Raw genomic sequence first — 26,642 nt, forward strand, 5'->3', positions numbered from 1 at the left:
TGGTGTCGCTATGACCCATAGCGACACCGATAAAAAGTTCCCCAAAGTGTATATTATTTAAAAATAGTCCCATTTACGTAAATAATTTGAAGAACATCCCCGATATGATCAATCAGCCAAAGGAAAAGCAAGAAACATTGAAAGCTAGCATAAGAGAATCAATTCCCTCTGCAGCAATAAGTCGTCAACGACCACCTTAGGAAAAATAAGAGCTGCAGTGAATATTAAACATCAATTTGAAAACGTACAGAGCAGAGATTCTGTCCCTGCAGAGAATCTGAATCAACTATTTGTGGAAACCTAACAACAGGGTTTTAATGTAGCTTTGAAAAGTAGCAGCATTTTCTGAATATCATATTTTGTGCTAATTGATGTTAAAATTCTGAAAATTTGTAACTTATATTTTCCTCCCAACCTCCACACCCTTTCTTGAAAATCTTTATCGAGGTGAACTTGCATTTTTTTTTTTGAGAGTGATTCAATTTGTGCATCGGTTTTTCACCTTCTGTATTTCATATGTTATTTGTGCTAAAAAGGGATTCTTAATTTCTTTTCAATTTCACCTTCTGAGTTTCATTTATGTGTAAGTTTGAAACTCAACAACACTTTGAAGAAACTGAAACAAATACTACAACATGCAGTTACAACCTTAAAATGGTTTCAGCATTCAACACCTAATGGCCATTTGTGAAACCACAAAGTTCTTTCTCATTTCCTTCTATTTCTTTTAGTGTGTTTTTGCTTTGTTCTCCTGCTCCTCCTTTCTGATTCAACAGTATAAAAAATTGCCTGTGCCTTTCTTCAACAACTTAGTGTGATTTTCGCGGTTTTTGTTTCACATTCTGACAGGAACAAAAAATTGCTTATTTTTCAACTCATCTCAAATGTTTAGTGAAATTTTCAAATGCTATAAGAGAACATGACCTTAGTTTTAGGTCTTTACAGTGCTAAACTGCTAATAATAAAATTAAAATTGGGGTTCTTCTGTTTTCTTCTTCAATATTGAGAAACTTGTGATTGATGAAGTGATTTGTTTTGAATTTAGGTTTGTGGAATCTCACATCTCTGATCTCTCATTTGTGTATGCAGAAGAAGAACATGGCTACCAATGGTCGTGTTAAGAGAAAATCTCCACCAGATGACTCGGATATTATCCATGTCAACTTATCAATCAGCTTTCAGGTGAATGCATCACTCTTTTTAAAACAATTTTTTTTTAATGTTTTCTGTTTTTGTTCTTTTCTTTATCATTGCTTAGGAAAAACCTTTGATTCTAATAAGGTTAAAACTCCTAACAAGTGAAATTTATCTGTGTTGTATGGAGAAAAAAATAGTAATATTTTTTTAATAAGATTAAACTAAGTTAGACATAAGTTAAAAATTAAATTTTGAAAAAATTAATAAAATGAAGATGATTTTTTCTTATTACAAGTTACAATGTTGAAAATCATTCTAATAAAAATCTTTTTCTTTTTATTTTTTTTTCAAAGGGAACTTGTTAGCAATTTTTTTGTTGTAAAATTACCTGACTGATTTTTATAGGAAGAATCCAATGCAACATATGAGTTCTCACTGTATACCATTTTGTTTTTGTTCATATTGGATCGTAGGATGGGCATCGATTGTTCTTCAAGGTGAATCAGGATTTGCAATTAATTAAGGTATTCAGAGAATTCTGTGATCGAAGGAATTTGGATTACGACACCTTGAAGTTCATATATGAGGGTACTCAAGTTAGAGGAAATCAAACACCAAAAACGGTAATTGCTTTCTTTCATAACATGTCACACCAAATTCTAGTAGTTAATTTCTTCACCTTCTTTATGTCTCAAAGGACTCTCTAATTTGTTAAAATGAAATTCATATCCTTGGGAGGTTATAATATACAGAATTATTCTAAATGGATGTAATATGATTTAGGTCTCATATATAGTTACATATATTTTATTTTTCTTTATGCAACTAATTATAGTTTAATTTTTTTGATATAAATGTAACTTGACTTCAGCTTAATATGGAAGATGGTGCTGAGATCTTTGCTGCGAGACACCAATTTGGAGGTTAGGAAATGGTCTCTCAGTTATGAGGAAATGGTCTCTCAGTTATGAGGAAATGGTTGTCAGAAAAAACTATGCATTATGCACTTTTACTTATTGTGAATCAACTTATATGTTAAACTTGAGTAGCAGTAGTAGTAAATATGTATTGAACAAAATTGAAGACTAAGAAGAGTATTTTTAGGATTTTCTTTTTTATTAGTTACCTCACTTTTTTATTTGATTTGAATGATATGATATTTATTTCTTTTAAATATTATTACTTAAATTTAATTCATCTTAATTTGATTTGAATTTTAAATGGAAATTACATAGTAGAAATATAAATTGAAACATCTTTCGACTTGGATTCCTACAATTGGTAAAGTAATACTTCTTTTGAAGTATTGTGATGAAATTAAAAGAGGTAAAATAATTTATTTTTATTTGAATAATTTTTTATGTTTTATTGTTTGAATTATTTTATTTAACAATATATATAACAAGGATGATATACTTTTTTTTGTTTTTTATTTGTACACTCCTTTTTTTTTGTTTAACTTATTCTCTCTCAATCACTCATTCTCTCTCTCTGTCTGTCTCTCTCTCTCTCTCATTTTATGTTTTATATTTAAAAAAATGGAGATTCTTTCTCTTAGTAAACTTAGTGAATTTATATTTTTTTTATACTTTATTTATGTACTAACATACATGGCATTATTATATAACAATAACAATACTTTTATCATATAAATTTATGTTTTTAAATTCTATTTAAATTTAAAAATATTGTATTTTAAGTATGAAAAATTTACTGGTGAACTGAATGTTTGATTTGCCTTAAAACTGTTTACATTTGAAGCAGATTTTAGGATGTTATATGTATAGATTCCATTTGCTTCAATTTTTATGAAAAAAGTATTTTGAAAAGTTTTAATGTATTTGTTTAAGCTTTTAATAAGTTAAAATTAAAGAAAAAATGTTTACTACTTTGGCACTATTTTAAATAGCCTTTCAAAAAAATTGTAATGATAATTATTTTGTAAAATAAATTATTTTTCTACTATAGTTAAACGAAAAATAACTTGTATTTTTTTTTTGTAATCTAGAAAAACAAGTCATTTTTAATTTAAGACCAGTGCAAGGGAAGGGATTTTAGCCCTTAGGTTTGAAGAATTGAAGTGTACTGTGTACACGAGTGACATAGTGCAACGCAATGATGCAACTTTTTTTTTAGTGTATAACACAACGTAACCTGCCATAAGTGCAGTTCTACCAGTTATTTTTTTGGTTTTTGGGACCAATAATTTAATGTTTTGAGGGAAATTAAACTCATATTCTTTAACTCAAGTTTTAGAATTTATTGATGAAAAAATATATTGAAAAAAAATATTGGTTAAAAATATCGATAGATTTTTTATTAATATTTATCAATGACAAATTAAGTCAATAAATACTTAATAATATAATTATATGTATAAAAAAAACTTTTTATTTGGAATTTTTTTTATCAAACATGATCATTTAGAAATTCAAAATAGCAAGTAAAACTTTTTTTTTTTACTTTAAACGATAAATTTAGATGTTAACTTTCTTCTTCCATATACTCAATTTTTTTATTTAATAGACATTAATAATAATAATAATAATAATATTTTGATAAATTTAAACTTTAATAGTCTAACCTTTAACTCAACATTTATAATTTAACTCAAGATGTATAACTCAACCACTTCACAAAGTCAAAGAAGACAAAAATACAAAATCTATATATTTTCTTTGGTAAAATAAGTGAAGTAATGAATATTTTACTATCATTCAATTTCAAATTATCATTTATTATAAGTTGTTAATGTTTATAATAATAAATATTCATATTAACAATGATATTAGTTGACAATATAAAACTATTATTTTACACTTTACACTATCAAACTATTAAACTGTTAATTTTTCTTTCATGCACCCTCGCCTAACCCCTTTAATATAATGTGTAACATTGTAAACGTGTTTCTCTCCAATCGTATACATCGTAAATTCTTCAATAGTTTTCATGCAAAATATTCACTACTAACTGATCACTTTTAGTCATATTTATCATAGGGAAAAAATCAGTGTCCATATAAGATTTCTCCTCATAGTGTTTACTTGGTTAACCATGTATAATAGTTAAAAAATAATAATGTAATTTATAATTAATCGTAAATGATTAATATGAGATTATTGATTGTAACTAATAATTAACTGCCTGTGAAAATATGATTCATTTTATCTCAAATACTAATAATATTTTTTAGGACACATTTATCAATAATATTACGAAATTATTAACCGTCAAATATGACTAACTATATATAATATAGTCAACTTTACCAATAGAGTTATATTTATAATATAGTTAATCAAGACTAATCATTAGACAAATAATATAACCATTAGGTTTTAAGTGTAACAACACAATAAAATTATTAATTTATGGATATTATTTTCATGTAATTTAGATTTTAATGTTATATATGTAATATGTAATATCTTACATGTCATCGTACTTATTATTAAAAATTAACATTAAAGTAAAAGATAAAACATGTATAAAGTAAAATGTATGGAATATATACAACATATGAATATTTGTTATATATACTATATACATTAGAAACTAAGTTGTTACAAAATATCTTCTAGACAACCAGTCAAGACACTCCAAAACACTACTCCATCAAGAAAGTCATACAACACAAGCCACCCCTAGCTTGATTCAACGCCATCACTCATGAATATCACTTATCTTGTAATGTTTGGATATTAAATATGGCCATCATAATCTTAACCCAAGGAAAATAAGGATAAAATTACAAAAGAAAAAACATGTACAATAATATGGTAAATACAATGAAAACATATATCGACAATAACATAACTCACAACTTAACAACTTGTTCAACATTTATCAACTTAATCGTAATTAACATTTCACAATACAAATATTAATAACTAATGTATCATCATACATGTCAATTAAGGAGATCTCCTATAATAAAGGTAAACAACTTAAGTGGTTTATGTAACGCCCGATTCTAACGCCCAATTTATATAATAATAATTATATATTTTCTTATATAATATTTTCACAATTATATCGTTAACAATATTTTTTTTAATAAAGATAAAGGTAAAAAACAATCATATTTTGTGAATTTAATACATGATATATCGTTCTAAAATATTTACAATAATGTATTATTTTATACAATATATTTTTCTTTCACTTTTATTACAATATTTACATTGATAGTGAAAATAAATTTACAAAAATTGTAATAGATTCATCAAATAGCCTCCACATTCCAATTCCTTCCAAGGAATACCACAACTATATCAACTGCAAAATGATCTGGAATCCAAAGTAGATCCATCTATTTTGTAATATATTTAATTTATAAAAACAAAGAAAAGAGAGGAGTAAGAACAATATCCAATAAATACAATAATTCAAAAGAATAAACATAATTATTTGTAATCAATATTAAACATATATATATGTATATATATAAATATAAATATATATACAACTCATATACTAGATTTTCATGATACAATAAAATTTGAATTATACTTGTAGTGACTAGTTAGGATAAATGAGCATCATCAAAATATCAACCAATAAAAGGTCATTTCACCTTAACCAACAATAAGATATTTCACCTTCATTTCTTTACTCATTTAAATCCTCAAGGTCAAACCTCCAGTTACAAATAATTCAAACTTTATCTTCTATGGCCATAGAACAATATTTATTTTCATAAATACGTGAAGAAATAACAACAAAACGAGTCCAAGATATCACAACTATAACATAGTTGATTATAAATATATTTACAATAAATATATCTATGTAAAAAGAATATATTAAGAATACCAATGATATAAATAAAATGACAATCATTATAAAATAATTAAATAATATAAAAGATGAACACCTTAATAATTATTATGGACAAAAATAATCAAAAGTTAAGCAAATAAATGAGGTTAGGGACACCCCACTAAATAAATATACATAAAAAAATAATATAAATAAATAAAAATAGTAGTAGATAAAATTTTAAAGAGATAAGGTTCTCCTCCCCCTTACCTGGATAAGTAGGAGCTAAAACTTGAGCAGAACCTCCCCTTCTGGATTCCCTCTTTCTTTCCCTCTATTTTCCTCTTTCTTTCTCTTTCTCTTTCTTTCTCTCTCTCTCTCTCTCTCTCTCTCTTTCTCTTTCTCTCTCTAAATTTCCACTTCTGGCTGTATGATTTTTCACAGCCCCCTGCCTCCTATTTATAGGCAATCTGACGCACCCGGAACGGCCCGTACTGATTTCGGAACAGCCCGTTCCGGATCCTTCAAACGTGGGCAAAATTTTCAACTGGAACGGCCTGTTCCAAAATCAAAACGGCCTGTTCCCAAAAATCAGAACGACCCGTTCTGAAACCAGAACGGCCCGTTCTCAATCTCAGCAGAACGACCCGTTCTCCCTCTGGAACGGCCCGTTCTCCTTGTTGGAACGGCCCGTTCTGGGCCCGTTCTCACTTGAAATTTCAGTATATTTTTATTGCTTGGAACGGCCCGTTCCAATTTTGGAACAGCCCGTTCCAAGTTACCCTTTTACCCCTCAAACTTTAATAAAATTGCGAAAATACCATTAATAATAAAATTACAAAAATACCCTTATTCCTTTATTAAAATTACAAAATGCCATTAATTACAAAAATACCTTTTAAAAAAATTGGAGTGTTACAGTTTAACCCTATTGAACCATAGTGTTAGACCTATCTCAGCTAGGTCAGATACAGGACAACGTTTTGCCTCAAAGACACCCAATTTTAGATAACTTAATTTGATTTTTTAGGTTTTACCACTCAAACTATGAATTATGATACTATGTTGAGGCAAGAAAAGTTAGGTATAAACTTACCACGACATTAACTTGCAATACCAAGACACTTATGGAATTAACCCACCAACTACCCTTCAAATACCACAACCTTTCAACACTAAGTTAAAGACCAGGTCTTCAACTTTGTATTTTATTCGGTTAGTCATTCAACTAGGATATGGTTTGACTACCTTCGTATAAAACCACATAGATTCTCTAAAGGGAAGATAAACTTAAAAAACAACACAATTCATCTCCAGCATCTATGTATCTTAATTTAAGACATGCATCTCAACAACATGTTCACAACTTCACAACGTACAACTTACATCTTAACATCATCAACTGATCATTTATCAACTTACAACATAAGTATTCATCAATATATATATATATATATATATATATATATATATATATGTGTGTGTGTGTGTGTGTGTGTGTGTGTGTGTGTGTGTGTGTGTGTGTGTGTGTGTGTGTGTGTGTGTGTGGAGAGAGAGAGAGAGAGTTAATCACCTATACACTGTCAGTGTAAAGTTTTTTACACTAGCAGTCAATCAGAGTCGTTAATAGTGTTTTTTTTAAATTTAATTAAATGAGTAGATGAAAAGACACTATTAACGACTCTGATTGACTGTCAGTGTAAAAAAACTTTACACTAGCAGTGTATAGGTGATTAACTCATATATACATATACATATATACATATACATATATATATATATATATATATGAGTTAGTCACCTATACACTGCTAGTGTAAAGTTTTTTTACACTGACAACCAATCATATATTTTAATAGTGTCATGTCATTTGCTTATTTAATCAAATAAAAATAAAATAAAATAATTTAAAAATTATGATTGGTTGTCAGTGTAATAAACTTTACACTAGTAATGTATGAATGATTAACTATATATATATATATATATATATATATATATTCCAACACACAAACAACTTTATCATCAATTTTCAACTATAATTCATCATAGGATAATAATTTAGCAACAACATTTTTGTGCTCGACGCTACTCAAATGGTGTCCAACATCATTGAGATAGAGAGCTTTTTGTCTTGCTTATGCACAGTGTCACACCACTCACGTCGAGTGTGATTGAGGCATAAAGTGTCAAACTATTCTCACACACCTTTGTCTGACTCACATTCGATGTCACATCCATTAACGTCTAACGTTTCACGTGAACCCCAACACAAACGAGTCTCTCTCTTCACATCCAATACTTTTTAGATCACGCCCAACACTAGTCCTACATGAAATCGTTCCCTTCTCTCACACTTGGCATGAGAAAAGGGAAAACCCTCTAGTTGAGTTGTGCCCAACACGGTGAAGGCGCGCCCAATAAGACCTTAGTTATGCACTTATGCAGAACTTGAAAATCATCCAATCTACTTGTAATTCAACCAATTTCCAACATACCATGTATAAAACAACATGTAAGCATCATAAATAGTTTTAAAACTACCTCATTTACAACATGTAACCATAAATCAACCAAGATTTAACATTTTCACTCATACACCACTTTAAGTGCTACAAACTCAACAAGCCACATTTCATTGCATCTTCATCATAATCAACCACACTTAGATAATTCTAGACAACATCGGACCACATACAACATGGATTATTCAAATTACAAGTTTTCCTTACCTCTTGTAAAATCAAAATTAATAAGAGAATGGGAAGATAGGGATGCTCCGCACACTCTGTACAGTTCCAAACCCAACCATCAACACTACAACTCAAAACCTCTCAACTACTTTGGTTAACTCCATAAGAAAGAAGAAAAATAAAATTTTAGGAATGAGAAGAAAATAATCAATTCCTTTCAATCTAACTAAATAAGATAATGCAACCCTCCCTTCATAAAGTCAATTGCTCAAGTATATGATACAATAAAAATTAAACAAAACACCATGAGGATAAGTGGTTTGTGGAGAAAAAAAATATAAATAATCATTATATTTTATTCTCATATCAAATTCAATATGTATCTTTTATACTAGATTAATTTTTTATCTCTCTTCTCCTTCTTCTCTATTCTTAACCCTTAACCTCATCAATAATTGCAAATTTACACCATAGGTTAATTTATCTCATCATCTTATGCTTTTCTGTCAATATTATATATTATTTTTGTATAATAATAAACAAAGAAACTAAAACATGATAAAATAAATTAAAGATTAAAGTATTAAAACAATAATTAAAAATATATAAATGAAAAACAGAACAACTTTATTTGAATAAATAAAACAACGCAAATTAAAAAAAAATACTTAAAATTTTATATTGTGATATAATATAAAATATTTTATTTAAATAATTATATACATATAAGTACCATGTATGATGTAAGTAAAAGTACAATGCACAACAAAGTGATACTATAATACGAGTTAATTGTCCCATTTGTCTCCATTTTTCGTTACGCGAATTTTTTATTTTTTAATTAGTTTTTTTTTGGCGAAAAAAAAAAACCCACTACAAATCTGAAAACTCACAATGAAAACAAGTTGTATAAACATCAACTATATAGGTCAAAATAATAATAGAAAGTCGTACATAATAAGAAATATATTTTAGGAACTTGTAACGTTTATTTTTTCTATTATTTATTAATATCCTTTTTTTTTCTTCAACATACACTTTATAATTGAGAGTTATTTCAACTCTTGCCGTACATATTGACGAAAAGTTGTTTTTATTATATTTATTTTTACTTTTATTTTTAAATAAATATACAAATTATTGTTTAATATTTTTTTTTGCTTTTTTAAATGAAAGTATGAATGGTCTCTTTCCCCTTACTTCATAATAATTTTACTATCTTTTTTTTATAAAAAAATGATATTAAAAATAATTTCCTATTAGTTAAAGTATAAAACTAACTATAAGAATGTATGAAATAGTTAAAAGATAAGTTAGGGGTTAAATTGAAAATTAAGAAATAAAGTAATGAACTGAGAATAATGGAGAGTGGCTAGTTCATCTATGTGATCAATCTCACACTGCCATGTTGTTGATGTTACCAATGCAATGCATTGCCTTCTTCATCTCTCCCATCGCAATTGAGAAACCCTAACCCTAATCCCCAACCAAAATGATGCAGAAGAAGGTTCCCGATTGGCTCAACAGTTCTCTCTGGTCCTCGTCGCCGTCGTCCCCTCCCTCCTCCGCCGTCGCCAGCCCGTTCGAACCGCCACCGCGTCCTCCCTCCCCCGCCGACGTGAGCCCGCCCGAACCGCCGCCGCGTCCTCCGTCGCCTCCGGCTGTCCACGATCCTCCGCCGACGCAGATAATCGAAGATTCGCCCAGGGAAGATCTCGGCGGCGACGCCTTTCCTTCCGCCCACGACGTGTCTCGTCAGGCGCAATTGCTGGCCGAGGTTGCCTCCGCCTTCGATTTCGTAAAACGACGGTGAATTTTCGCTGATTACTGCGTTTTAGAGTGTTGATTTTGTGATGGTTTGGTTTGGTTCAGTTGTCGAGGAAGTTGGTGGATATCAGCGAGTTGCGGAGCCTTGCGTGTCAAGGTATTCCTGATGCTGCTGGGTTGCGCTCTACTGTGTGGAAGGTTAGGTTTCCTTTTCATATTTTTTTTCACTCTGCATTTTAGTCGTTTTCTTGAAGAGTTTAATTTCCATGAACTTACAATTTCTACTCACGAGGAATCATTTCAAATATGACTTCTAAAAATACTTATTACAAAAGTTAACTTACCATCTATGTCAATTTGCGATTCAGATGACACTTTCGTAGTATTATTGTATTTTAATTGATACATTGTCAGTGCTTTTTTTTTTTTTTTTTTTTCGGTGTGTGATGAAATTGATACTATAGTTAAATCCAGCTTAAATGGTTGTTTTGTATGAATAGGAATGCAATGACGAACGAATTGATTTTTAAGAGGAAAATGAAAGATATAGAATGGAAAACCAATTTATGATATTTCAGGTGAATTACATTATTTAGGCAAAAATGGAACAAGGAATTTTTTTTTTTTTTCACTAGGAATGTGCATTCCCGGCAAACCAACCAAACATGTGAATAGCTTATTCACATCCCCTTCCAACCAAACAAGTCCTGGGTACTTCTAAGTAAGAATTTGGTTTGGGTCCTTCTGGTTAGTGTAGATTGCTTACCTTTATTGATGGAATGAAGGAAGTGAAATCATGGGGTGCTGTTGCAATTCATGCTTATTGACTTTTGCAGCTTTTGCTTGGATATCTTCCGCCAGATCGAGGGCTTTGGTCATCTGAGTTAGCAAAGAAGAGGTCTCAGTATAAACAATTCAAGGAGGATATTCTCATGAATCCTGTAAGTTTGATGCTTAGGGAGCCTGATGCCTTCATGTCATCATTTCATTTATTTTTAACTTTAAACATTTTTATTGGGTAGCGAGGGTGTTAGTCTGGGATGCCTTAATTGTAATAAGGTCAATAACTGGAAACTGGTAGTGGTTGAACTAAAGCTTTAGAATCAAATTACATTTCCTTTTACTTTAGTTCATCTTATTGATTATTACGTCAAACTATGCATAGTAGAAGAGAGACAATTCAAAGGAATCTGTGGTCACATTAATTTTTTGAATTTAATTATATTTTACTTGGTTCTGTATCTGTCTATTACATTGATATGGTGCATGAATGTCCAAGAGGAATCTTTGCAGAATGAGTGATTGTTAATGCATATTCTATTTGCTTTATGTATTTGCCTTTCTGAATGTTTCTGTGGCTAGCTAGTCAGAAATCACAAGGAGGATGTACAACTCTACAAATTGTGATACTGACGATGCCAAATATGAGAGGGCATTGCTCTCTAGATCAGAAATCACTCATGGGGAGCATCCTTTGAGTCTTGGGAAGACCAGCGTGTGGAATCTGTTCTTCCAGGTACAATGCAAAATGCTCTGCTACTTATCATTTAATGGGAAAATCATCATATAGCCTTCAGCTTAAAATTGTTGGTGGTATTCTAGAGGTGGCGTAGTGTGAGTTTCAAAAATACTCAAGGAATTATATGATATGGTGGACTGTGGGTACTGTAAAATTATGCAGAAAAATATTACAAGGAGAGTATTTTTGGGGCTGAATATTTCTCTGTTTTCTTTCTTTTTCTCTTTCACATTTCAGCAGCACATACACATGTTTATATATAGATGAATGACTCTTACATTACGATAAGTTACAATTAGATAAAGAGTTACAATGGTCAAGATTCACAACAATAACTGACTATTATGGATAATAATGGACAACACATCACTCATACAATTAAAACTATGTAAGAATCACAGTGCATTTGTTTTGTTTAGATGTATTGTTCATTATCTGATTCTGCCTGAACATGTTGCACACATTCCATCAATATTAATCTCATGATGCATCAGTTCATGATGCTTATAATTTTACATGAATGGGTGGCAACTGAAAACCATTCTACTTTAAGATTTCTATACCAAAAAAAGGTGGATTGATCATAAACATTTTCCTTATTTGTAATCACAATCACTTATTGTCTATTGTGAGATGCTTCTCTAAATTCTTTAACAGTATAACATTACACTGTGATCTATTTGTTCCAATAATGACATGTCTTTATGAATTGGCTTAGCAAATTTTTTACCACATACTACTGATATCTTGCTGCTATCAATATATAATCTTTTAGTGAGCTCTGTGCAAAGGCTGTTGTGAAGCAAATCGTCCTCTTTACATTTTGTAGGATACAGAGATCATAGATCAAATTGATCGAGATGTTAAGCGCACTCATCCTGATATGCACTTTTTCTCTGGCGATTCCCAATTTGCAAGGTCTAATCAGGTTGTCCCTTTATTTGCCTTGAAAATTTGAAATTCATACAAACTCTAAATTCAAGTCGTTTCTTGGATGAACCCTTTGATTTATTATTACTTTTTCTTGGGGGGCATTTTCAGGAGGCCTTAAAGAATGTATTAATTATTTTTGCAAAGTTAAACCCGGGTGTAAGATATGTGCAAGGAATGAATGAGATATTGGCTCCTCTATACTACGTGTTCAAAAATGACCCTGATGAGGAAAATGCAGTGAGTATATGATAACTCAATCATTTTTTAATTTTGTGGTACATGATCTATCATGGGATTGCATTATCAAACACCTGGTTCTTTGTTACTGTCCTTGTTTATTATCCATGCTCTGCTAACCCCACTTACAGGTGCTTTAGAATGTTCATTTAATGTTGATTTAAATTTCATTTTTTATTTTGACTTTGCAAATTTCTTTTGAAGAAGTGTTTATCCTTGATAAGTAAATATGCTTTTCCTTTGTTATTCTTCTGATCAGATGCACTGTACTCTGGAAGGCTTTACCTTTTTATGCATACATTCTAAAAAGTCTGTTTCCTCATTCATTTGGTGGATATTTTCCAGTATATGTTTTAATAGAAGGGGCAGGGAAGAGAAGTTAAAATTCTTATGTGACCAGTTAAAAAGTAGTAATTGCTAACTTAGGGGAATTGGGACAGGAAATTTTTACTAAATGTAATGTGGTCATACGGCATTCCATTGTATACATAAAATGGAAAGTATGTGAAATAATTAATATGACCATGGGATTGTAGATTTTGGCACAAACAATTTGCTTAGGTCACAATATGGTGGGGTAATGTTGATTCATGTTACTGTCACGTGCTATTATATTTTTGGTTAACTCTGCTCAACAGTTCCCTATTATATAATATGCAGGCCTTCGCAGAACCAGACGCATTCTTTTGTTTTGTTGAGCTATTGAGTGGGTTCCGAGACAACTTTGTTCAACAACTCGATAATAGTGTTGTGGGAATCCGTTCAACCATTACAAGATTGTCCCAGCTTTTGAGAGAACATGATGAAGAGCTGTGGCGTCATCTTGAGGTTACTTCTAAAGTAAGACAATTTCTTTTCTGGTATATTTTCTATGATCCCAAAGTTTTCCTTTCAGTTTAAATTTGGAAATATTGGGGCCGGATAAGATTCTCTGTTGAAGTATTTTAATTCTTGACATTACAAATTACAATTATTAATTACTTGTTGGCACATTGCAATATTTACTGTTACACTAACATTGTGTACTGCTATGTTATTTTAAATTTTTAGACAAAATAAATAATAAATAAACAAAAGTTTGACTCCTTGCTTTATTTAGTGATACAGCCTTCTCTATGTTAGAATTGTTATTTTGGCCACTGTTTTTGTCTGTTTATACTGTTTTATGTCTCTCGATCAGTTAAGTAACAGGGCCTTTGACTAATCGTAATACTTTAGTTGCGTGCATATTTGGTGGATGATTCAACCGTGTATTTGCTTTTGGCTATTAATTTTTTTTATCAGAAATGGCTCATTTTTCCTGGTTCTGAATCTGAATGTCAGGTCAATCCTCAATTCTATGCATTTAGGTGGATTACTCTCTTACTGACTCAGGAATTCAATTTTGCTGACATCCTTCACATTTGGGACACACTTTTAAGTGATCCAGATGGTCCACAGGTACAATTCATATTTAATCTTGTACTATAATTAACTGGCATTTTAGACGTGTGATCCACTGGCACATATTTGATGACAGTGTTAAGACAGGTGATGTTGTACTTTTGTTTATACTTAAAAGTACTTTTGCTTGGAAAAAGAAAGGGGAAATAATTTGGCTCTATATACATGATTTAAGCTCAAGTGAGCATCCATTAATGAGAAAATGAAAATCAAGACGATAAGTTTTTATCAACTATATATTTTGCAATTAGACTGCTTGTAGTTGCTAAAGTTCTAAGTCGTTTTTTTTTCTTCATAATTGTGGTCCATTTTGCATTTCATTTTACTCTAAAATGCACTGTCCACTACAGAGGATCCAAATGTAAAGGAAAGATGAAGATTCATCATGCCATATGGTTGTTATAACAATGAAATATTAGAACATAAAAAAATTCCTCCACTTTGCATTTAGCTTCAGCGTGCATAAGATACAAAATATTTGCTTTCGTAGGTTGTTACTTGCTACTTTAACTTCGAGTTGCTTCTCAAACTCTGTAGAACTGGTGTTGGGTAGATCAGGAGGTTAATGAGCTTGGCTAATCTGTTTATAGTTCTTTTATGAAGTGTAAATATAGCCATATAAGAAAACTAATTCCAAACTCTGCAGGAGACTCTTCTCCGGGTATGCTGTGCAATGCTTGTTCTCATTCGTAAGCGCCTCCTTGCGGGTGATTTCACTTCTAATCTCAAGTTGCTGCAAAGTTATCCCACCACAAACATTAGTCATTTGCTATATGTTGCCAACAAGTTTCGTGTACAGTCAGCCTAATGGTTCTGGTTCTCGCCCCTGGTCTTTTGCATTTTGTCCCTGTATCTCTAATTTGTGTTTTAAATTCAATGCTTGTAATTGTAAATGACTCTTTTAAGTGTGAGAGGCTCAGAGCAGTGACTGTTTATTTTTTGTAAGGTCGGGGGTGGGGAGGATGTTTTCCAAAATGTGAGCTCGGTGAAACGCTTACAGTAGCAGGAACTGTTTATTTATTTATTTATATTTAATATGCTAGTATTTTTTTTTAATGGTTTCTTCATTTTGAGATTGGTGAAATACACATATATTCACTTGTGGACTCTTCAATGAACACTACATTGCTAAGACAGACTAACAGGTTATTCATGTATTATACAGATATTTTATAATTTAAATAAAATGTTTACGTAAAAATAAATAGAGGTGAGATTTTTAAAATTGTGGCTAAAATTTTAGGAATAAATTATCCTAAAAATCATTAAAATTAAGATAATCATTCTTATTGAATAATATGCAAAATTTTATAAATTAAATATTAAATGAGTCGAGATTTATTTAACTTTCTCTCCTTATTAAATGAGTTGATATTTATCTTTTCACATCTATCATTTTCTCTCCTTATTAAATGAGTTGATATTTATCTTTTCACATCTATCATTTTCTCTCCTTGAATACTTTCCTTCCAAAGAATATATGTATGGTACATTAGTTAATTTGGTTCATTTTGAATGGCTTTATATAAAAATATATTTGACTAATTGAGTACATATTATTTAGAGATTTTATGGTTACCCATGGTTAATATTTGGAACTTGGAAGCAACTGAAGTTTGATCACTTCCGGATTTCCATGATGCTAGTTTAATTGACTGGCGGCCTCCTTCTGGAGCATTTCTAAGTTCTAACATTGGATTACTGGTTTCTCTGACCAGTGTTCTGCTGTATACAAAATAAAAAAAAAAAACTAATTTGATAACACAAATAAAAATTATTATTACAACCTTAAAAGTTTGAATTGGCTTGTAAGACTAAGAGAAAGTTGTTATTTTAATTAAACCCAAACAATTTTATTAGTCTTTGAAAATTAATCTCAGCAAACAATAACCTTTGGTCAAAATGAAAATATCAATGTCCACTTCATTTTGAATCGGATTGAGATGGAGAGAAGAGAGAGATAAAAAAAAATAAAGAGAAAAAGTAATAGATATTAAATGAGATGAAAGTTAGGATAACTACTTTAATAGGTGATTTACGACGAGTCATAACTTTTAACAAAAGTTAAATTAAATTTATCTTACAAATTATTCTTGGTCAAGATTAACCCATAAGATAAAATGGTGGGATGGATGGAAGATATAACTTGTAAGATGAAATTATTCTAACGACGGTCCATCTATCAATATTGTCCATCATAATTTTTATTGAGATATAATAAAAAATAAACACAAAAATATAGATAAAAAAAATATAAAAGTAAGTTGTAAAAAAGTGGTATGTTACGTATGTATGATAAAAATTGGTTAAGAATTTACTAAAAACCAATGTACTAATAGTTGTTGTTCAAAAACTCATTTTTAAGCATTTTTTTTATACTTCATATTCTTTTATTTACTTCATTTACTTTTGAGCAATTTAATGGAAGACTTGCTTGATTATTTTTCTTTAGAAAAAAACATAAAATCAAAGAAAAAGGAGAAAACTAATGAATTGTTGATTTGAGTGTAATTGGACTTAATTCTTTAAGAGAGATCTTGATTTGAATTTTATGGATGAAAAAAAGTCTTTCAATTAAGATCAATCATTTATAAAATTAGTTGATATTTCTTATTTAATAATATAATTGTATAAAAAAAACACTTGAATTGACTAAATTGTAAGAATTAAAATAATATGCAATATATTTTATTTGAACTTTATTATTATGGTTATATGCTAAACATAAAATGAAATACAAAATGAAAAATAGTATGGTAATAATGGTATGGAAGAAGTACTGGTGGTAGGTGTATACGGAATATGAACATGATTGTCATTTTCCCTGTTTGGGTCAATCAGAGTGAAGCGAATCCGGTAAAGCAGAAAAGCGTGGTAGGTGAAATCCCTCTTGATCCCCACTGAACGGAGTATTTCTTGCTTTCTCTTACCCGCTTTTTCTTTCTTTCTCTTTCCCTCAATCCTCTCTTACACTCCACGACTACTCTTCCATTCCATCACTCATTTCCAAACCAAACCAAACCAAACAAAGCGTTTCTTCAGATTCAGACCCAAAATAACCCATGGTACGCTCTCACGAATCAATCAATATCAATATTTAATTTAATACTAAACGCCGTCGTACAATTGAACACACACCGTTTTGCGTTTCAGGCGAACACGTTGCGCTTATACTTGACCTGCATTCGGAACACGCTCGAGGCCGCAATGTGCCTCCAGGTTCGTTTCCCTCTCTCTCTCTCTCAGTCTTCGTTCATTTTCTATTTTCGCTCTTTCAAATTTCAATGACGCGTTTCGTTGCATTCGTGCTTCCAGAACTTTCCGTGTCAAGAAGTCGAAAGGCATAACAAACCCGAGGTTGAACTCAAGTGTGTTCTCTCTCTCTTTTACTTCGTTGCTTTGCTCCATTACGCTGTTTTTTTTTTTTTTTTTTTTTTATAATCTGAATCTAATTGATAATGGAAAAGGAAAACTGAAGACGCAAAATCTGTTTGAATTCCACATTTCCAATGCGATGTGTTTAAATCGAAGCGATTGAGTTTGTTAATTTTGTTGGTTTATGTGCAGGACCAGTCCCGAACTCCTGCTCAATCCAGTAAGATCCATCTCGTTTTGTGTCATTTGTGTATAGTAATTTCTGCTTTGAGTTTTTCTACTTGCTTTACTAGTGAAAATTGGTGCCGTTTAAGATTTATGTAACTAGGTTGTTGAATAGTTAAAATTCTCTATGATCTTTCCTTCATGGTTGTTTAGCTAAGCTTGATGAAAATTGAATAGAGAAGTTAGGGTGCGAGGTGTTTTGAGTGGCAACTAGTTGAATGAAGCTTTGGCCCTAGGCTAAAGAAAGTATAAGTAAGGCAAATGATAGTTTGTGCTCGGGTTTTTTAGTTAAGAATGAGACTGTTGTTCTATTTCTGCTTCTTCAAAGTATGAATTGGCTGGTATTTAGGATTGTGGAGCCTAGATTTTGTGGAATTTGGGATGCTTCTCTACCAAGCTTCTGTTGTAACTATTGACTTTGTTCATCCTTCGGATCTTTTTCTTGGAATTATAATGTCCTTGTTGTGAGGGTCATGGCGCAGAGCTTTTGTTAAGTGGTACACAATCGAGTTGTTACTTGTTGCCTATAGATTTTGACAAATTAGAAGACCTTGTGAAAATGTCTTTTCTGCATATCTTCTTCACCTGCACCAGTAGGTTGGGGATGCTTAACCATCTGTTTCTGAGGAGGTTAGCCTTGTAAATTTTGGTGCACAGCTTGCTCATAGTTGGAAGAAGTGGGTTTGTGCTTCAACACTTGAGTTGATGGTGTTGTGATGAGTGGTTTTACATTTACTGCTTCCAATTAGAAGGAAAGCCAGAGCTTGTAGGCACCATGCTATATTCTCTAAACTTTGCTGTTCCTCGATTGAGTGTGGTGTTGGACTTCCAAGGTGTACTTTATGGCAACATTTTCCTTGCGATGGAGGCTTCATACAATTTATAATGCTAGCTTACAAAGACATTATAATTTGCATCCGAAGCAACTTTCATCTGATAGGGGGCAAATAACACTACGAGACTTATCTCACAACAAAGTAGAAAAAATAACCGCCGCATAACTTAATACTGGTATTCAGAGGCAAGAGAGAGATCAACATAGGCTTTGTGGGGGGAATGTGGGATAAAAGAATATATAATTAGAAAAACGGAATGCAAATCCTCCTAAAAACTAAATGTGTTTTATCTTTATTTTTAGGATAAAAATAGATATTAATTGAATGGAAAGACAGAATGTACATCTTTGGGGTGCTGGGTATGGGCTAGAGATCATTTTTATATGTATAAAAAGGAAATGAAAATATCAAGCAGAAGTGGCTAAAAGTTTTAACAAAGCTTTCCAATCTCTTTGCACATCTGTAATAGAAATTTTGTTGTAATGTGTTTGAAGAGGAGAGACAACTCTGAAATATGGGCATTTCTCTCCATCCAAAAACACTGGAGAACTTCGTGTACAACCTATGTCCTTAAACTCGGCATCCCTGCCTTTGCATAAACCCTTAAAATATTTATTTATGTGAAAGGATGATCATGAAAACATGTTTTCTTCTGCACTGATATCAGGATTATTTCTGGGATCTACACTCTTTTATTATTTGCTTTTGCTATTTTGGTCATCTGGAGCATAAATAGGAAATGGCTTTAATTTCTGCATGCCTTCATAATTATTCCATTATTTCTTCTTTTACTCTACCTTTCTAAATGATGTACACTTCCTTAAGATCAAGCTGACTCTTGTAGTTGGTAATTGTGTGTTAATAATTCTTCTTTTACTCTACCTTTCTATGTGATATATTATTTTTGCGTCAATGCTTGAAAATGTGTGCAATTGTTGGTGCAGGTTTTGATATGCCGAAATGAGGCTGAAAAATGCTTAATTGAAACATCTATCAATTCATTGCGGATAAGTCTCAAGGTATATCTTCTTTTTTTTTTTAGCAGGACTCCTTTTTTTTTTTAATAATGTTCTGTTAAATGATCTAAATTGAGTCTCTGCTGTGATACTGTAACAATTTGGTCCCTGGGCTATTAAATTTGCAGTGTTTCTTTAAGACATGAGCATCTGTTCAGGCTCAAGATATCTTTCATAAACTTGTGTTTTTTCTTCATGCTTCTTCCATTTTAAAAGTAAGCTTCCTATTTATAGTTAGCTGTTGATGTACTACATAATAGAAATTGTAAAACTTCAGATTTATGTACTGTTCAGTGTCCAGTCTGTACTTCTCATGAGTTTTGAAACATGTTCTACTTGGTGTATTGGAAATTTGGAATAACTAAACAGAGAATGGATAGGTAGAGGTGAGTAGAATTTGTCAATAATAAGAGAAAAAAATTGTTTCACTGTGCATTTAAACTTGGTGCTACTGGCACCAGTCCAAGAATTGATAAATTTCAATATAGTACCTTTTCTTTTAGAGTCAGGACTGACAATCTTAGAAATTTCAATATGTGAGGCCATATATGATGAGAAATGCAAATTAGTGTTATAGCTTTTGCTGGAACAAGTTGTCTACATTCTATGAAAAAGTTAGATTGAGCCCCTTTATATCACTTAGTTATTTGTTTTAGAATAGATACATCGTCTTTACTTTGATAATATTTGATAGTTACTGGGTGTCGTTTCTTGCCCCATATAGTTAGATGTATGTACCATGTAAGATCCATGTTCAGAAGACCTTGTGTGCGAGAGTGATAGGAAATGTTGAAGTCTATTAACTTATCTCCTCTTGTTAAGTAAATTTAAATTTGGGAATTTAGATAATAAAAAATGTTAATTATTCAACAACTGGACTGTTTATTTAACTCAAAAGGGGAGCAGTTTGCAGTTCAATGATCATATTACTAGGGTCAATTGTGCTCTAATCAGTTTTTAAGATAATATTTTATTGAGTGTGTGTAATTTATTTAATATTGAGATAATACATTCATCCTGTATAGCCGAAAATCGTGCCATCTCTTTTCAAATGAAAGCATCTTGATAATGTAGCTCTAAATCGGCAACATATCTTTCATTCAACTGAGGGTGCTTAATTGTTTGTGCAATTTAATTTTATCAGCAGATTATCAAATAAACTCTGAATAAGAGTTTGCTTTCAAGCATCAAATTCACAAGAGATATACCATTTCATTATAATTTATCCCTAATTCTTTATTTTTTATTTTATTTCATCCTGTGCAGGTGAAGCAGGCTGATGAACTGGAAAACATACTGACCAAGAAATTTCTAAGATTTTTGTCAATGAGAGCTGAGGCTTTTCAAGTACTGAGGAGAAAGCCTGTTCAGGTCTATATCTCTTAGCATTAAAGTATTTTTTCCTTTTTCTTTTTCTTTTTTAACTTGGCAGTGATGTCTGGTGATAATTTGTCTGATTGATTAGTGGTATGTTTAGTTACTGTCTTACTGATAATGGACATCAATTGGAGATAGGTGCAAAGGCTGCAGAAGGAGGGATAAATTTGCGTGAAATTTCATTGAATGTTTTGATTATCATAGTATTTTGTTGAGGTTGCTTCCTAGAGTGTAATGCATGCTGATGTAGTTTATTCTTTGCATACATTTTTCCTTGATATTTTTTTTCCATTCACTTGGTAGTAAACAATTTCTTGATTAAAACATACTTCCATTTTTCTTGGTAACATCTCACTGATTATTAATCTCATCTTTTCTGTTGCTTCTCTTGGCAGGGATATGATATTAGCTTCCTTATAACAAATTACCACTGCGAGGAGATGCAGAAGCAAAAACTCATTGATTTTATAGTGCAATTTATGGAGGCAAGAATTTTGTTGACCCTATAACTTGTGTTTGCATTTTATTTTGTGGCTTGTAGTAATTATCTAAATTAGTGATGCTGTATGATCTATGGAATGACTTATCAAAAACATTAGCAGAAGGGGTTCTCTGGAACATGATTCTCCTTGGTAATTGGTGCAAAATAATAGATTAACATAAAATAAAATAAAATATAAAAAATAGAACAAAATTTTGATATTCTTTATTAGATATTAGATTAGATACTAGATTATCTTTCATTACCCAAAAAAAAAAGATATTAGATACTAGACCATATACTTGAGCTTTAAAATGGGGTAAGGTGTACAAGTGTTTTGTTTAGAGATTTTTCCTGCCAGGTACTTGTACTTGTGGTTGGGTATTTGGAATAGTTCTTAAAAGATTTGCTGATGATTTGAATCAGAGCATGTTGATGTTTTTGTTTATTTTTTCTATAACCTTCCCGACATTTAAAGTGGGGCTACTCATTGATCTGTTGTACATGAAATTGTTAATACTAAAAAGATTCTGTCTTCTATTTTAGTTCTGTTGAATTGTTGGTAATTAAGTACAATAATGGCCTTCAAATTACAGGACATTGATAAAGAGATAAGCGAGCTCAAAATGTCGGTGAACACACGGGGGAGGCTTGTAGCTACAGAATTTCTGAAGCAGTTTATATGATGTTTCAGACTAGTTAAAACTGCCAAATCCGTGTAAATTATACTGTTGCAGGTCTAGTGTCACTTCACTTATGAAGTGGTTGGCCCCTTGAGCCAATGGTTTGTGTTTTTTATTATATTTACTAGAAGTTCAGAATAAATTTTGTAGAGTTTAGTGCAGTATATAAAGAAAATATGATAAACCTGCATGTCGCTTCGGAGAAGATGAAGCTACTAATAGTTAGCACATTTCCTTTCAATGAAAATAATATAGTCTGACTTTGCCGTTAAATTCCTATTATTGAAAAACAAAAATTTCTAGAACAGATGAAGAAAAAAGATTCTTAATGGGAAGGAAACTAAAATGAGTTTACAGAAGTACACACCTAATGTACGTTCCAAACTGTGTAGAACGTAGGAGTGAAATTTTCATCTTTCCAATGCCCCGGCATTAAACGCACAAGTATTTTGTTATACGTTTAAATGCATCAGAAAGAGGGAGATTCCATTTCATTCCAAACATAGCATTAATTATAGGCGAAATCTACCATACATTTATGTGGTTCATGGGCGGATCAATAAAGCAAAATGTGATTTATTGACGAAGAAGTAAAGAATATAATTAGATATATAAATAATTAAATTGAACGGTTCAAGTTTATTTGGTAATAAAAAAAATATTAATGTATTAATTTTGTCTTTTGATATTAAATGATTATTTTGTGCAAATATAAAATAATCTTAAATCCCACTCGATTACCTTGATCCTTCCTTCCACTTTTTCACCATCATTGTCCTTTTTTGCTTTTCCTATGTTGACTCCAACAATTGGATGAGCACCTTCATCATTATTGGCAATATCCACCATTGAAGCTAAACTTGAACTTGAAGAGAAATAGCAAGTATCAAAAAGTAGAGAAGGTCCATGAATACAAAATTTTTTATTTAGTTTCCTTCAAGGAGGAGATCAACATGGTTGTCGACCTCCATCGCCCTCGCTCACTGTAAGATCACCCTGTCTATTCCATTGCCTACACTCCCTCGACCTCACCCAAACAATTTCGCCTTCCCTTTCTTCCTCTCCCATGTCACCTTTGCCCTTCTCTACCATGCCCTTGTCAGTCACGACTCCGTTCTCAAGCTCGATTTGTCCTTTAACTACCACATCACCCACTCCTTCGTCATCGTGCACTCATGTGGGACCACCCTCCCCACTCCACATTCGACACTGTCACACACCCTTTCCACAACTATACCTTCTTCATCGAAAGTCAACTCAAGACCTCGAAGCCTTAACCTCCTTCCATAAATCCACCTTGCCTACATCAAGTTCGATAGTGATAGCGGTCGATAGGTGGCCATCCACGACGAGTGAGTCTATAGCAAGTGCGTTGCTGTTAGAGTAAAGAGCAAGTGGTGGCTGTTGGGTTTAGTGCAAATAGCTTATCGAAAAAAAAGGACTTTTTAGTATTTTTAAATAATTTAAAAATAAATAAATAAATAAAAATAATTATTGTTCACTTGTCCACCGATGAAAAATATGATAAACTTATCCACCTTAATTCATGCCTTAATTATATGTCATGCATCATTGATGAAATTGAATTGTTTGTTATTTTCAGTTAGATCCTTACAATGACAATGTTGTGTAATGGTAAATGATATTTGTAGAGGAGAATAATTAAAATTGCTTATAATATTTTTTCCTCAATTTTTTTTAAATTAAATAAGCTTTACTTGAATGATATTTAAGTGAAGGAAAAAAATTTAGTACAATTTCTTAGATGTGATTGGTACTACTCTCTAATCAGAATTGGAGATTTACTTCGATAATATACACTTGAATTTAATGTAGATTTTATTATATATATTTATACATATTATCTAGATAACTTTTTAATTATAATTGGATAATAGTATCAACCAGATCTAAAAAATTGTACCTAAGTTTTTTTCTTAAGTGAATCATATTTTGTTGAATTTCATACAAACATTGGCTTACAACCTTCAAAAAGTTTGAACTTCAAACCACTTTTACTTCTCTAGTTTGGTACAACCTTATTCCCAAACTTGTGCATCATACCAAATATTGTGTTTACGAGGTACATAGCCACCATCCATCTTTCATTAAAAAAGCTCTGTTCATAGCTTGTGACAATCAAAATGTTAAGCCACCCAATTGCTTTGGGGTGTGGACATCCTTCCAAGATTTTATATGAATCTTTTTATTACTTCCAGTGTCTCCCTATATGATGGAACCTCCAATGAAGATAAATGACCGAATTCTTCATTGTTGCTCCTTGAATCCACTTGATCCTTCCTTGATGTGCTCCAATTGAATTTGACCGAACAAGATGAATGAAATAAGAAGGAATAGGTGTGCCAAGTCTCCTAGAAAAAGAGAAACCAACAAATGCACTAGTCTACAAGAAAGTTTTCCTTGTTGGAAGTGCTCAAGGAAAATGATTCTTCAATGAGACTTCTAAGAGAGAAAATGAGAGAATTCTGAAAATTATAATACTCATATACTCAAAAGTGTCACACAAAATGGAGAGAAAGGCCTTAAATAGATCTAGGTGGCTTATAGGAAAAGCTAGCTTAACCAAAGTTCAAAATGAACCAAGATTAGCTAACTAAGGTAGGTTGGCATGCCAATTTGAATTTGAAATTCAAATTGGTGCATGAACCTTCCCTCCATCATGTGCTCCCATGTGCACTTAGATCTAGGATTTGAATTGATACATTTGAATGCCATGTGATGAACATTTGCATTTGAATTTAGGAGTCCATGTGCGCCTAACCACATGGTTGATCACATGTGCTTCTAATCCAAATCAAACGTGTGTCTAAATCCAAATGAACAATTTAAATCCTTAGACTCAACCTATACTACTTGGCCCAAGAAATACAAAACCCACAAACCCTACACTATAAAACCCAAAATACAAATCCAAAAAAATGCAAGCCTAGTCAAGGCCTAATGTCTCACACTACTAGGCTCATAATACAATACCCAAAATAAGAATTATTAGGCTTTAAGTAATAGCTTAACTCTAAAGAAGCTAAGACCCATTAACCTCAGCACTGGGCCAATCCTCCTAAATCCTCTAATCATGGTCCTAGGGTGGGTCTCTTGGCTATGCCTTTATTATCACCATATGAAACATTTGCATTGTTTTTTTTGCCAATCTTATCGCAAATAGAGATTGGTTGTGACACATATTGCATGATATAGCTAGGAATGGACTGCAACATTGATTTTGCTAAGGTGATTCACCCAACTATCAATAACATGCTACTCTTCCAAGTACTTAATTTTTTATTCACCTTATCCAACAAAAACTAAAAGGTTTATTTGTTTGGCCAAAAATGAAAGATTGAAACTCCGAGATACTTGCCCAAGTTTTCAACACTTTGGAAGTTTCATTTACCACAAATCTCCTCTCTCACATTTCACTTGACATTTTTGGAAAAGTAAACTTTGATTTTTTCTTTATTAATTTTTTGTCTAGAGCTTTTACAGAAAACTTTAAAGTTTATAGCTTCAACTTGCTCAATACTAACTTCTGTAAACAATATCAGGTCATCAGCAAAGGTAGATGCAAAATCAAAGACCCTCCTTTATTCAGTTGGACTAGGCTTTGTATTATTATACCAACCATAATATTTATGAGGTTAAATAATAATTCTATGCATAACACAAAAAAGGTATGAAGTTATTAGATCTACTTGTCTCACTCCTTTATGCGGCAATTTTTTTTATAAGGATTCACCATTCTAAAGCACCTTTATAGAGACAGTTGTGATTAGAGCTGTCAAAGTGGGCCGGAACCCGTGGGCCAACCCGGCCCACCTTGAAAACGGGCCGGGTCGGGCCAAAAAAAATTGAAGTTTTATAGTAAGTGGGTATATCTCAACCCGGCCCACTTTGACCCGGCCCACCTGGGCTAAACCCGTGGTGGGCCGGGTGGCCCACCAACCCACCAAATTTTTTTTTGCAATAAAAATTTAAGTATAATTTGTAATTAATTTTGTATGATAGTATATTAAAAAATTTTATTTTAGACTTTTATCATGATTTGTATTTAATTTTGTATGATGAATTATGACTTATAACTATTAATGATGTTAATTTTATGATTATTATGTTAATTTATAATTAATTTAAAATTTTA

At 31.6% G+C, this 26,642-nt stretch overlaps 3 protein-coding genes across 8 annotated transcripts; all 3 read left to right on the top strand.

Moving 5' to 3' along the window:
• The first annotated feature begins 225 nt into the window (after positions 1-225).
• LOC109799369 (small ubiquitin-related modifier 1-like) lies at positions 226-2,255 on the top strand. 6 transcript variants are annotated; one of them, XM_083069992.1, is made up of 4 exons: positions 226-244; positions 1,090-1,182; positions 1,611-1,760; positions 2,009-2,255. In XM_083069992.1, the coding sequence occupies exons 2-4, from the start codon at positions 1,099-1,101 to the stop codon at positions 2,063-2,065; spliced, it is 291 nt and encodes a 96-aa protein (XP_082926118.1). In that variant the 5' UTR covers positions 226-244; positions 1,090-1,098; the 3' UTR covers positions 2,066-2,255. The 6 variants fall into 6 exon arrangements, with proteins under 6 accessions (XP_082926118.1, XP_029127267.1, XP_029127266.1 ...); XM_029271434.2 differs by lacking the exon at positions 226-244 and adding an exon at positions 270-319; XM_029271433.2 differs by lacking the exon at positions 226-244 and adding an exon at positions 289-332.
• A 7,666-nt stretch (positions 2,256-9,921) lies between these two features.
• Positions 9,922-15,549, top strand: LOC109799348 (Ypt/Rab-GAP domain of gyp1p superfamily protein). Its single transcript, XM_020359879.3, has 9 exons — positions 9,922-10,371; positions 10,467-10,559; positions 11,198-11,302; positions 11,728-11,877; positions 12,710-12,808; positions 12,922-13,050; positions 13,711-13,890; positions 14,374-14,490; positions 15,140-15,549. Exons 1-9 carry the CDS (start codon positions 10,087-10,089, stop codon positions 15,299-15,301), a joined length of 1,320 nt encoding a protein of 439 aa, XP_020215468.1. The 5' UTR covers positions 9,922-10,086; the 3' UTR covers positions 15,302-15,549.
• Positions 15,550-17,266: 1,717 nt separating this feature from the next.
• Positions 17,267-22,759, top strand: ARPC4 (binding protein). Its single transcript, XM_020359880.3, has 8 exons — positions 17,267-17,558; positions 17,647-17,712; positions 17,809-17,861; positions 18,061-18,088; positions 19,874-19,948; positions 21,212-21,316; positions 21,718-21,807; positions 22,400-22,759. The coding sequence occupies exons 1-8, from the start codon at positions 17,556-17,558 to the stop codon at positions 22,487-22,489; spliced, it is 510 nt and encodes a 169-aa protein (XP_020215469.1). The 5' UTR covers positions 17,267-17,555; the 3' UTR covers positions 22,490-22,759.
• The last annotated feature ends 3,883 nt before the right edge of the window (positions 22,760-26,642 follow it).

This window comes from Cajanus cajan, chromosome 2 (genome assembly GCF_000230855.2).
Source record: "Cajanus cajan strain Asha chromosome 2, NIPB_CcT2T_4, whole genome shotgun sequence".
Classification (NCBI taxonomy): Eukaryota; Viridiplantae; Streptophyta; class Magnoliopsida; order Fabales; family Fabaceae; genus Cajanus; species Cajanus cajan.